This window comes from Protopterus annectens, chromosome 9.part0, assembly GCF_019279795.1.
Source record: "Protopterus annectens isolate FY-2018-M chromosome 9.part0, PAN1.0, whole genome shotgun sequence".
Classification (NCBI taxonomy): domain Eukaryota; kingdom Metazoa; phylum Chordata; order Ceratodontiformes; family Protopteridae; genus Protopterus; species Protopterus annectens.
In genome coordinates, this window is record NC_056743.1 from 766,309,976 (window position 1) to 766,324,103 (window position 14,128).

General features: G+C 43.2%; 1 protein-coding gene across 2 annotated transcripts in view; it reads left to right on the plus strand.

The window, feature by feature from the left end:
- The first annotated feature begins 7,148 nt into the window (after positions 1 to 7,148).
- The window catches only part of TTC17 (tetratricopeptide repeat domain 17), a 3,338,929-nt gene continuing 3,331,949 nt past the window's right edge, over positions 7,149 to 14,128 (plus strand). For both annotated transcript variants that reach the window (XM_044083397.1, XM_044083398.1), the window contains exon 1: positions 7,149 to 7,356. In XM_044083397.1, the coding sequence (XP_043939332.1) occupies positions 7,198 to 7,356 (159 nt within the window). In that variant the 5' untranslated portion in view covers positions 7,149 to 7,197. The remainder of the gene's footprint in view (positions 7,357 to 14,128) is intronic.

Consider the following 14,128-nt stretch of genomic DNA (forward strand, 5'->3'; position numbering starts at 1 on the left):
ATTCTTCTTCAGCAGCCTCCTTTAGATCCACTAGGAGTTTTTCTGAATTAGATCTAGTGCGGGTTGTGGACAAGTTTCTGGCAGCTAGGGGATTGCCCATTCCAGCTAGACCTTCAGTCCCTCTTGGCTTGGAATCTTTTACTACATCTTCCCCTGTTTATCCTCCTCCGGCCTCTACCCAGATCCTGGAGATCTCAGTACCAATGTTCACTCCGGTGCATACTGTCTCTGCTCCAACAGCAGTTTTTCCCTTGTTGGCACCAACCACTCTTGCTGCATCGGCTCTAGTGGAGCCAATGCTCTCTTGGAGCAGTGCTTGGACTATCTGTACCTTGGTACCTAGCCTGGCACCTATTTTCTCGTGGCGCCATCTATGTCCATGGCTCCGATGGCTTCCAGTCCTCTTGGAGCTCCTCACCTGGAGGTGGGATCCTCAGAGTGGGGTGTGACCCCAGTTCCGAGGTTGTCCTTCCCGGTTCCAGGCTCCCATCCCTCCTCGGGCTGGCCTGCTGTCCAGGTGATGGAGAGGGTCCTTGACTCCGCAGGCTCACAGTCAGCACTAATGACATCAGTATCAGAACCCCCCTAGCATGCACCTCTCCCAACCCTCAATTTCTGGACCCTGGGCACGGGAGTCACAAGACCCCCCCCCCTTTGAAGGGAACCCTTTCTCCAGAGTCCTCCTCAGAAGATCCCACTGCAGATCCCACCCCAGAAGAAATAGTGCAAGAGGAAGCACCTTGATTCCCTGGAGGAATCTATCACCGAAGACACTGATTGTGATGAGGGGGAAGGGTCCCAACGGTCTCCCCCAGATGATGTCTCATTCGGAGACATTCTCAAAATCCTCAAACAGCGGGGAGACTGGAAGTCTTCTAACCCTTCTTCTGAGGAATTGGTATTCTTGCAGGCCTTCCATGCCCAGCCATCTACTTCCTGGGTGACCCCACCAGCAGATGACCTTGTTAAGCTCATTGTACAGCATGCCTGGAAGGCCCTGGACAACATAGAACCTGTCCCCTGGAGGCCAGGCAAAATTTTATCTACACCTGAAGACCAGCCCCACCAGTCTAAGCAGTTGACAGTTGATTCTATGGTCGTGGTGGTGGCCACCAAGAGGGAACTGGCAGAAGATAGTTCCACTGTCCTTCCTCCAAACAGGGAGTCCTGGAGCATGGACAGACTAGGAAAGCAGACCTATGCTTCAGCAACCTTCACCATTTGGTCACTGAACTATGTGGCACACTTTACTCACCTCCAAAGAAACCTAATTTCCAAAATGTCTTCCTCTTTGGTGGGGTTACTGCCTGATGAGGTGCGTGATACTGTCGCCTCATAGCTAGCTACCCTTGACTCCATCTCAAACTCCTCAATGCTTTTGATATCCCACACCACCGAGGGGGCAGCTCAAGCTGACGCATCAGGCATCGTCATGAGACATAATGCTGGGATGCAGCTGTGTGACTTTGCAGACCCCTTTAAATCTTTTTCTTCATCAATGCACCTGTCGACGAATCAGCTCTTTTTGGACCCAAAGTATGAGACACACTTGCAACTAGTGAGAAAGATGGAAAGACCTTGTCTGCTGTGGGCATATGCTTTTCCAACCCCCAGAGGTCCTACTCCAGGAACCAGAAGGGAGGAAAAATGGGGTTCAAGAAATCCCAAGGATCTTTTCGTGACACTCATGGTGAACAAACCCCCGGGGGCAGAGGGGGCAACTCATATGGAAGATGCCCCTTTCGGGGTAGAGGGGGTCCGTGTAACCAGGGTATTAGAGATTCTTTCTCTGGCAGACCCTACCAGCTCTCCTGAGCAGCGGCCCGATTGCTTTCCTCTGGAAGCAGTCGGGGGTCGTTTTTCTCTGCACCTACCAGCCTGGCATCTCATTACTACCGATATTTGGGTGCAGAAAATAATATCCAGAGGCTACCAAATACCATTCGATTTAATTCCCAGACCTGTCAAATGAATCCCTGATGTACCACCCAATCAGTGTGAATTAGCAGCCTTAGAAATAGAAAAGCTGCTAAGAAAAAGAGTCATCCAACCAGTCCCACCAGACCAGACAGGATCCGGGTTTTACTCAAGGTTCTTTTTAGTGCCCAAAAAAGACAGGGGGACTGGAGACCAATCCTGAATCTCAGCCTATTGAACAAATTTATCAAACTTCAGAAATTCCAGATGGTCACGGTACAGTCCATTCTTCCCTTCCTAGGGAGGGACAACTGGATGTGCTCTATAGACCTCCAGGACGCGTACTATCACATAAAGATGGATCACCGCTCCAACAGGTTTCTCTGCTTCTGTCTGGGAGCCAATCATTACCAGTTCAGGGCACTGCATTTTGGTCTCTCGACAGCCCCCCCCACCCCGAGTGTTCACCAAATGTATGGCAGTTGTGGTAGCTCATCTTCGACTACAAGGATTCCAGGTGTTTCCGTATCTAGACAATTGGCTCCTTACCACTCCGACCAGGAATCTCCTAGCCTGCAGCCTCTCTTACACTCAAGGTCTTGCTCTCTGCTTGGGGATTACAATCAACAAGGACAAATCTAAAATGTCCCCACCGAAGACACTGGAATTTATTGGAGCGGTCTTCGACACAATATCCTGTCAAGCTTCTCTACCCCCTCACAGGCTTTCACAAATAAGATACCAAATCCAAGACCTTCTTCCTCAGACCTATGTACCAGCATGTCTTGTACTGCAACTCTTAGGCTCCATGGCAGCTGTCATTACATTAGTACCACTGGCGAGGCTGCACATGAGAATCCTGCAGTGGCTCCTTTCTGCACAATGGTCATTTCTAACTCACCCACTCGACCACATGATACATCTTACAAACTGTTGCAAGGAAGAAATGCTATGGTGGATGAAGCCACAAACAAATCTTTGGTGTCGACCGTTCTGTCTTCCCCAGTCCACGGCGACCACAGACGCTTCCCTGTAAGGGTGGGGGGGGGGGCATTTCCAAGGAAAGATGGTCCAAGGCACCTGGTCCCCCATGGAGGCCAATTTGCACATAAACGTCCTGGAATTGAGGGCAGTTCTTTTAGCGTTGCAAGCATTCCATGCATCCCTACCCTCTGGGACCATTGCAATTCAGTCAGACAACATGTCATTCGTCTGGTATATCAACAAGCAAGGCAGAACCAGGTCTTACCCCCTGTATCAGGAAGCCATGAGGATTTGGCACTGGGGAATAGCTTCCAATCACTTTCTTATAGCAATGCACATTCCTGGGAGTTCCAACCTTATTGCGGACAATCTGAGCAGGAACATCCTGATGCCTCACAAGTGGTCCCTCAACCCTGTAACAGCGGATCAGATCTTCCAACACTGGGGCACGCCTTGCTGTGATCTGTTTTTCTTCCCCCCTAAACTACAAATGCAGAAGCTACTTTGCCCTGATCCCCCCTCAGGGGGAACCCCCGAGGGACGGTCTAATGCACGATTGGCCCCAGGTCTTCTGTAAGCCTTTTCCCCATTTCCCCTCATTCCAAAATTTCTCCAGAAAGCTCAGAGGTTGAGAAGCAAAGTGATCCTCATTGCCCCCTACTGGCCCCGTCAAGTCTGGTTCCCGTTTCTATGGCCTCATCTGATTCACAGTCTGTGGATCCTGGATCATTCCCAAGACCAGTTATCTCATCCTCAGGGACTGATTCATCTGAACCTCCACAGTCTCAAGCTCACAGCTTGGTTCTTCCACTTCCAATGATTGTCAGGCTGCTTGACATCCCATCTCTTGTTTATGAAATTCTTCTGGCTTCACACAAACCTTCCACCAGAAAAGTTTATTCTAGTAAATGGACTAGGTTTTCTATCTGGGCCAAAAATCAGAACTTAGACCCTTTTTCTATGCCTATTCAAAAGATCCTACAGTACCTGACTACTCTTTTACATGCAGGAGCCTCAGCATTGATGATCACTGTACATTTAGCAGCTATCGCCAATTTTCGTAATGGACTTGATAATTCTTCGATTATGTCACACCGCCTATGCAAGACATTTTTGAAAGGAGTATTACATGTTAAACCTCTGGTCAAGCCTCCCTTAGAACCCTGGGACTTGACTTTGGTGCTTCAGTCTCTCACAGGTCCTCCTTTCGAGCCCTTTGATTCATGTGATTTAAAATTTTTGTCATGGAAAACCTTACTTCTAGTAGTACTTACCTCAGCAAGAAGAGTATCTGAGCTGCAGGCCTTGAATGTCAAGAAATCTTACTTGATCTTCCACACGGATAGGGTGTCCCTTCGCACTGACTCTTCTTTCTTGCCCAAGGCCATTTCTGGATTTTCCATTAAGCAATCTATTGACCTGCCGGTTTTCTTCCCTCAGCATTCTAATAGAAGGGAGTACTTTTTGCGCACCTTTGATGTGCATTGGCAACTTTGTTATTTGGACAAGACTAAATCTTTCAGGAAAACAGATTGTTTGTGGCCTTTGCAGGACCCAGATTGGGTACACCTGTTTCCAAAGTGACTTTATCCTCCTGGCTTAGAAACGTCATTACCTTTATCTACCAACAGAATAAGCTATCCTTACCTTCCAGAATAAAGGCTCATTCTACCAGATCTATGGCTACTTCTGTATCATTTCATTCCAGAGCATCTATAGATGACATCTGGGCAGCAGCCACTTGGGCAAGACCTCATACCTTTATCTCTCATTACAAATTGGATTTGGCCTCCAGGGGACGAGCATCCTTTGGTTCTATGGTGCTCAGGAATATCCTTCCTTAGGGCCACCCAGGACTCAAGTAGCTGGGGACTCTGTCCTAATAGTAATTAATGAACAAAGATTTACAACATCAGATAAAGAAGTTATGTCTTACCATAACATTCCATCTGTGTTGTAGATCTTTGTTTATTCATTACTTCCCACCCTCCTTCCCCCTGCCTGGACTCCTGGTGGACTTTACGAACTCCTGATTAGGGTATTTGCTCAGACAGAGCCTTCTACTATTTTTCTATTACTATGTCTATTATATAGGGGCGAGCAAGCTCAATCTGGAATAACTAGGAGAGGGGCATTATAGGTAGGTCTTAGCTGAGAGTTTTTGGCTGGTGCTAGCTTGGAAATAGCCATATCGGTTCCGAGGATGGAACCGAAGTCCTAATAGCAATGCATGAACAAAAATCTACAACACAGATGGAACATCATGGTAAGACATAACTTCTTTTTTTCATTTTATCCCACTCACAATCTATACTTTCTGAAGAAATTCCAATCTTCTCTAATTCTCACATTATTTCCATTGTCCATTCCTTACATTCCTCTTTTTATCAGGTAAGTAAGAAAGCACCACTGTCACGGTCTCATTTTTACTTAATTATTACCCTGCACCTTTATCTTAGTTTTTTTTTTATTAGTATATGATCTGAAATAGTTGTTGGATGTGTATAAAAGCTTTCAGTTAAATTTGCTTGTTTATGTGAAATACAACTTTTATCCATTCCAGCCCAGAGATTGTACCCAGGAGAATAATACATAAATTCTACCCAAGTCCCTACTAGAAATCTGCCATCTTTTGTTCTATCTTTCGTTCTATGTCCACTGATTCATCCTCAGTACTGCAAATCAAGTTCCAATCTCCACCCATACATAGCATTCCCTGCTTAAAGCTGATTATATTTCCCAAGATTCTGTAAAGCACCCTTCTTTCGACTTTGGGGTCGCCACAGCGGATCACCTGCCTGCTCATGATTGGTAGTGGAGTTTTACAGTGTTGAGTTGCCAGCCTGGCCCTCAACCTTCCACAGAAGGCACACACACGCACTCACACCTAGGGCCAATTTAGAGTGTCCAATCCACCTACAGCATGTCTTTGGGATGTGGGAGGAAACCGGAGCACCTGGAGGAAACCCACAAGGCCACAGGGAGGACATGCAGAATCCACACAGAAGGCAACCCCAGCTGAGGATCGAACCAGAGAACCTCTTGCTGGGAGGAGACAATGCTGCACCACCGCAGCCGCCCACCCTACCAGTATATTTTGGTAGAATATACAAGCCAGCACAATCCTCCTGCCCTGCTGATAATCTTTTACAACCAATAATCTGTTATTACTGTATGTTTTCTCTCTTTTATTACTCTGAGTACGATTACTGTCATTTTCCTATGTACCTGATATTCTGTACGTAACGTTCATCTCGTAACTCTCAACAAATCGGAGCAGATTTCAACAGAATCAGAGACAAATCCAGAAATAGAGGGACTATCATAGACACTTTTAAAATATTAGTCTTAACACAAGACATTTACATAATAATATGCAAATTAATATACAATTTCTGAAGTAAAATAAATTTAAAATTCTAATTATTATTTTTCTTTATTGAGTCTAATTGACCACCCTTTCTCCCAAATCAACAGTTGTAAAAGGAATATAACTAAAAAGTGAATAAAAATAGAGACAGTTGAGACTTGAGCGGTACCGAGTTCATTCTGAAAATCTTTTTTTTTGTCAAATCTTCGTGCTCATTATCTAAACGCGTATCCCGCAACACTGTTTAGTCTGTCAGCTTCTTGGGTGCCAAGTTATCGTTCTATTTTTTTTTTCTAGTAGAAACAGGAAATAATTCTTGCAGTTGTAGAAACTGAACATAAGGATTATTAACATTCGTAGCTCTCAACCAGTCAGGGACAAATCCAGAGATAATCAGACCCTTAAAATGTTAGTCCTGTTATCTTGAATTACTGACAGAATGCGACAATGTGAATTACATTAACATTTTCTAAAGTAAAATGCCGCTTTATCCCTAATTAGTGTAATTATTTTTACATGTAATAGTATATATTCCATTTTCTCCAAAAGTTACCACTTTCGGGAGGGTTTAAGAGGGACATAACTAACATTTTAGTTAAAAACATGGACAGTTGGGAGGTACGGTTAAGATTAAAACAAATACCGCCTTTTTAGTTTTGTGTAGTAAAATAAATCAGTTAATATCATGCTCATTTGCACACAAATTGCACCTGTCTGGGTCTATAAAAAAAGAACACCATGGGAAGATGAAATAACAAAAAGAACGCTTTATACATAATTGTACTACCTCTACCAAAACAAACTCCACCTGTTCTGATGAAATATTAGCATAGCAACTCAACCACATTCAACGTGATCATAACGTCACTTGTTCACGCGGTATTTCCGTTATCTGTCCCTCCCCAAATTATGCTAGTCAACTGATCATGGCGAGTTATAGAAGTGACAAGTTGGAGTTATTGCAGTTTTCTGGTGTTTGTTGTTGGCGCCGGTTATTAAATGTTGTTGTTATTCTTAGTGTGTTTTGTAGGAGTCGTGCCACCACTCACTGGATTGTGACAGAGGACGGCAAGATACAGCAGCAGGTATGTGGGTAAAGAGAATGGTGGATGTGTTTAGCGGTTTCTTGATGTAGTGGAGAAGCATCACTGGTGTTGTCAAGGTGGTATATGTGAACGAGCATGTATCATTTTACTTTGTATTTTTTTTTTCTTATTGTGTGTGTGTGATGCCATTGGTTGTCTGAAGCATTATAATCTGCTTTTTTGTTGGAAGCTGAGCAATTTGTGAGTTAATGTTATGGTTTCCTTGGAGTGAGATTCCTTATTAAATGTTTATTTTACGCTGCACTGGGGGTTTAACCCCAGTACGGCATTAGGTTTTTTGATTTTAGTTGAATTGGTTATCCTTTTTTATTCACGCTTAGTTTGTGTAATGGGAGTGTTTGTAAGTAGCTGGAGATTTTTTACATGTGTAACGTGAGAGGGATGCGTTAGTTCTAAAGATGGTGCAATCCTGTGTTTTCTGGTCCTTGTATAATTAACCATTAACTTGGAAGTATTGATTTTTGTAAAGTGAGAGAAGTCATACTTATATGTTTGTGGTCTACTGCCCTTCTGTGGTGAGGAGATTTCTGAAGGGAGGTGAAGGTTCAACAGCTTAGATCATTGAAGGAGTAACCCCCACCTATCCGCACAGACATACATGCACGCCTTTCGGAATGTTAGCTTTGAAGGGTTGGTTGAGAAGTTAATGATTCGGACTAGATTAGTAAGGGAACTTTGATCCCCTCTTGGTTGGGAAGGTTAAATCTGTTTGGGGTTGTGTACTTCTAGTGGGGGGGGGGGGGTGATGTGTGTATTTTTCTTACAGGTAAGTAATACTAGTGCTGATATCTCAAAAATGGGACCTGTGTTATAGTTTCTAACTATGCCTAGTAGTGACTGTTATCTAAGTGATGATATGCTTAGGTGTGTAAGTGTTGGAGAGCAGCACTTTTATAGTTGTTAGTGTACCACGAAATGTGAGAAAGCAGTTTATGGTATATGAAAGGTAGTTGGTTATAGGGCGATGTTAAACATGTGCATTGATGTTTTTGGGATAAAACACTTACTTCCTTATCAGAAATATGCATTTCAATATATGTTTGGCCAGTAGTTAGTGGAATATTGACTAGTGTATACAAAAAATGTATTGGGATGTGCACGTTTGCAGGTACTGCTGCTTCATGGAGGCCATTGAGAGGCATAAACCCATCAGACCAGTGACTTACAAACTTGATTGTGAGGTAATGCCTGTTTAACAAAGGACATACTATGTGTTATGCTGTTATGGAACAATATTTATTTATTTTTTTGGGAGGGGGCAACTCATTTTAGATGTGCTGTGGATGTGTTGGATATACCTGTTGGCTCTATATTATTTTTTTTTATCCTTTTCTATGATGATAGGCTACTGCTATATTGTTGTTCTTATTGTTCTTCCCAAAGAAGATATTTTTCATGTTTGGTGAGACATGGTAGAAGTTATCTAGTCATAAGCCCTACAGCTTAGAATACTTGCTTCGTTTTGAATGTTTTAACTCTGTATGATTTTAATGGACCACCTTGAGTGATTTGTAGTGTGCTGTAATGTTTTTAGTTTGAGCTGACCTGTGTAGTGTGAACAGCATAATGGAGCTTGAGTAGCAGGTTACATAGGAGCTCGTCTGGTCAACATAGTTTAGTATGGAGGTAGTTGACATTTTTAAGTGTATGGCATCATACTCCTACCCCAAAAAATCTGGACAAAGGCCCAAAGCTAGATAGATTTTAGATATTGCTCTTATAAAGTTGTTACAATAGGATTTGTGTTGGCATACATTTTCTTAGGGCTATAAAATCTGAAATTTAAATGTTGCCCTTGGGGCTTGTGATGGAGCATGAGCCAAGTACTACCAGTCTACTCCAAATGTTTTGGAAGCTTTGGATGCATACTCCCTTGCTTAACAGCCTAACTGTCGAAGATATTCATGTGTAACATAGCTAAGGAGGGAGAGATGCAGCTCTGTAGTAAGATGATGGGTGTCTCCAAATCGGGACTTCAGCAGACTGGAGTAGAACAGTTTCTTTGGGAAGTGAGTCTGGAAAGGCCATTTACAATCTTTTCTAACCTCTTGTGATGCATCTTTTGTGCAATTGTTTTTATATTCCCTACCAGTTATCCCCTCTAACAGTTATGTCTGTTCTGGACTCCGAAAATATGGCCAGAGCTTATCTTGCACTCGCCCCTCACCTTGTATTTTCCTTTCTCTTTGCTTGTACTTTGGCAAATCCCTGGGGTGGAAGGTGAGCTCGAACCTGCAGTTCTTGTTGGCCTCCTCCCACTATAATACCTTTTCCTCCTTAGTTATTTGCTTCCAACATAGCCGGCCTTAGGCGTAGGCCAACTAGGCGGCCACTTAGGGCGGCACTCTAACAGGGGCGCTTTTCCAGTATTTATTTGGTGTAGGTAGACCAGGAGGGGGGCACCAGGTGGTGTGTGTGGGGCCATGGAGCCTTTTTGCCTAGGGCACCAGTTGATCTAAGGCCGCTCCTGGCTTACAATATCTTGGTTCCTTTGCTTTTTGCGATACAGTTCCTATTTTCTATACTCCTGCTTGCCATCACCCTATTGGTAAAACCTCCTTTCTCCAATCCTGCATTGGCTTAGTTCTTAGAATGCCTTCTAAATACAGTATTCTGTGTATCTTCTGCCTTCTAAATAGAATATTCTGTGTTTGTTCTGCTTAAAGGTTTGCATCCAAAAACCTTCACCCTTTATTTCTTTAATCCCCCCCCCCCATCCTTCATCCTGCCTTTCCACTTTAATTTGTAACCACTTGCTTTTGCTGGGTATGAGCCTCAACTGCATAGTTCTAAATATCCTTTCAGATCTGTTAATCCAAAACCACCTAGTTTGATGGGAAGAAACAACTTTTATCTTGTTTACCTCTTAATTTTCCCTCCTATATAAATTCCACCAGCTCCGTATTGCGTGGTCCACAACTTCTCCACTAATTTAAAAAAAAAAAAAAAAAAGTATGTATGATATAAATACCTGACTTGTGTATGTAAAACTATAGAGAGTAGAAACCTTTTTGCTGTCTCTGATCAAGATCTTTCAACTTTTTTGTTTTCTTTAGTCTGTTCCTAGATATCTGTAGCTGTCATACACCTGAAGTACTTAATCTTATGTCCCATAGATGTGGGTACTGATTAATCAGTTCATGTGAGTACATAGCTTACCGCAAACATGTCATTATTACAGTAGTGTTGTTTTTTTTCCCCATGGATGTATCGAGAACAGACTGTCAATAAAGCTAACTACTGTTGATTACCATACTCGTGAGTTCCTTATTTTCTTTGCAAGTGGCTTTAAGCAAAAAGTAAATGGCAAAAGGAAAAGAGCACAGCGTTGCCTAGTTCTTCTGATCAATAATTTATATGGTCCGAGGGGAAACCTCCCACTTTAGTTCTTGTCTCCTATCTCTGACCTTTCATATATTTTCCTTATTCTGTCTAGGAACACAAATGCTACCATTGGCCCATTCATAAAATTCCAATTCATTCTTGAATGACATCCTGCATCAAGTTCTGCCAACAGTAGTGCTATTTTCTTACATTATGCTTTCCTTTCTTTAATGTAGTCAAATTTGCCTACCCTTCACCAAGTGGCACTAATCAGTACTTCAGTTGAGCAGTAAAACCCCTTTTTGCATTATAGGGTTTATTTAAGGCTGAGAAAGTTTTCGGTATTAGCTAAGGAGTTGGCTGCTCTTTCCAAGTGTCTGAAGTCCAAGTAGAACAGAAATGTCATGATCTGGCTAAATGATGGACCAAATTGAGCATGTGGGTAGAGGAGGGTTTGTAGTAGGCTAGAAACAGGAACCTTGGTTGGACTAGTAGTTGGATTCCAGTGGAAGTTCAGCTTCAAGGAAGTGCCACTTCATTACTGAAAGTATTAAGTCTGTGTATGGAGTTCTGAGCAAGTGAAATGTGTCTATATAATTAGCATGTCAAGAATTGGCCACCTAGTAGTGTGAACCTTGACTATCGAAGTGACACCCTGACTCCATGTGCAAATTGGGGAAAGGGGTTGTGGGTGGCTGGGTATGGGCTGGATTTCATAATGGCTGCACAGTGAGTAGCAGGTTAATTTAGTTCTCCTTTTTATCGCACTTGAGACTACTTGTTAAAAGCAATTTAAAGCTATTAATTTGGGTAAAAGTCAGTTACTGACAAAGTCCACTGCCTGGAAATCAGCAACAAAGAATTATCATAACTTAATAAACACAGGAAATCTTCAAACACTGGTCCCATCCCACTTCGGTTTTGTCAAGGTCAGGTCATGCTTACTAAGCTTGGTAAGACTTGTTTAAGAAGGCGTTATTGCAACCATGAACAAAGGCAAAATGGTACATGCTGCCTACCTTGACCTGGTAAAGGCATTTGATACAATGTCTCACTCTGGTATTAAAGACAAACTCTCAGATTTAGGCTTAAGTCCCTGTGTCACCAAATGGATAGCCAAATTGCTCACAGGACATGTGAAGTGAAGGAGGGAAAATTTACCTGCCAAGAGGCCTGTTTCTAATGGTGTTCCACAGAGCCTGGTACTGGGACTTCTCCTGTTTTGGAATGTACTTCTTTGAAGTTAAGGGAAATGTAGAGGGCCTTTGGCTGACCAAATTTGCTGAGTACTGCAAGATGGGTGCAGTCACTAAATACCTCTCAAGATTTGGATATCCTCCAGCATCCAGATCAAAGGAGATTGTAGTCCTACTATAATCAGCCCTCATTAGTGTAATAAGAGTACAAAGCACCATTTTGCATGTACCTGCCTAGCCATTTGCAACAGCTGGAGTAGCTGCAGAGGTTCCTGCCTAAAATAACATAGGATATAAATGATATGCCCTGTGTGCAGACGGTCTTAAAACTTTGTCCCTGTACTCTTAGGTTACTCAAGTTCATGGGAGGCCCTAAAACCCTTACTGGCCTAGCTATATTTATTCTGAGTTGCCCCAGTTGTCTGTGGTTAGGTGAGCAGAGTTCACAGAGGTAAGGGTTTGTGATGGGTAATACTGATTTCCTGTGTCCAGGAGGGACATGGGTGCCATGCCAGGAGTGAATTTGCGGTCACCCATCCATTGACCTAGGTTGCATTTGAATGACTTGGAAGTTTGTTAAGAGAAGTGGCAGTCTTTGGAAGATGCATCTCTCTGTCTCTCTCTCTGTCTCTCTCACCCCCTCCCCCTCCCAGTGTGGCCTGCTCATGTAAGAGGCTAGGTTAAGATCCCTGGAGTGAGTGACCCCACCCCTGCCGTTTGATCTAAGAATGTGAAGCACTTCAGTCAGTGCCAGGTCAGAGACTACTGTGTAAGCCAGGCACAAGTCGCCCATTGGCAACTTGTAGGAGACTGAATACAGTGGTAGGAAGTCTTTCTGGGCAAGACTTTTGTGTACTGTGTAATTTCTTGGTGAGAAATCTGTGGTCTCAGGTGTTGCAGATGTTTGGTGAGGCACATACTAAAGCAAGCATTGTATTCACTTAGTCTGAGGGCCGAGTGTAATTGAATTATAACATCCTTACATTTTAGATGTGATACCTTTTACTTGTAAGATGTACCACACAGAGGGGTTTCCTTACTATCGTGGATACATGATAGTCAAAGTTCAGATCATTATTAACGCGAGTACCCAGATCGCATACGACTTGGTCTTCACTTGGGGGGTGGGGTGCTGTTTATAATGTAATTAGCAGGGATGATATCTTTCCCAAAGTGAATAATACTGTATTTATTTGCATTTAACTTTAATCCATGGTTGTGGCACCAGTTATTGTCTGTTAACCCTGTCTGCAGTATATTAATATTATTGGAGGACTCTGCATTGCTCCCAGTATGCAAACGTCGGCAAACCTTGTCAGCCATAGGCCATCCAAGTTTGCCTGGAATTCTGAGAAGTAAATTCTGAATAATATGGGGCCCATCACAGAACCCTGTGTTATGCCACTCATGGCTGGTCGCTTGCTAGATGTGAAGCCAGTTGGCTACCCATTTGGTAATGTAGGGATTAATTTACAATTGTGAGTTCCTCTAATATCTGAGAGGAGGATTGTGTATAATGCCTTGGCTAGGACAAAATAGGCGGTAGATACTGTCTTACCCTTGTTCAGGGCCTTGGTGACTCGCTCTTTTATAGTAGTAAACTGTTTAGCAGGCGTATGATTTACCTTTAATGAATCTGAAATGGGTTGGGTCCAAAGTCTGGAGATTTGAAGTCCATAATGATTTTTTCCTGGCCTTGCAGATGTGGCTAGTCAAATTACTGGGCCTATAATTCCCATGGTTAAGTGGTGGTCCCCCTTTGTGCAGAGGGATTACGGTTGATGTTTTCCGTTCTGCCAGAACATGGCCAGTTCCTGTGGTGTGGTTAAACAAGGATCCAAGTGGGCCTGCTAGGTCACCTTTTAAGTTGTTTAAAATGCAGCTACGGATATTGTCTGGGCCCATTGATGCTATGTTTTTGGCCTTTGGGAGCACAGAGGTGACCTGCTGTCTTGAAATATGCTGAGGACTGGTGGCAGGTGTACTTTGGGAGTGAATGGAGGGGATGGCTGGGAGTTAAGTTTGCTCCAAATCTGTCATCTAGCAGGTAGGCTACTGCTTCAGATCGAGTATGGGTGGTGCCATCTGTGACCAACCGAAATGCTGCCAGCGTAGCTGTCTGGAACTTTGTAAATCATGTCATTTGTGAATATTAATATCATCCATATGCTTGTCTTACAAACGTAAGAGAACTACATGATGCTCTTTGTGTTTCACTGTTGCAGTCATCA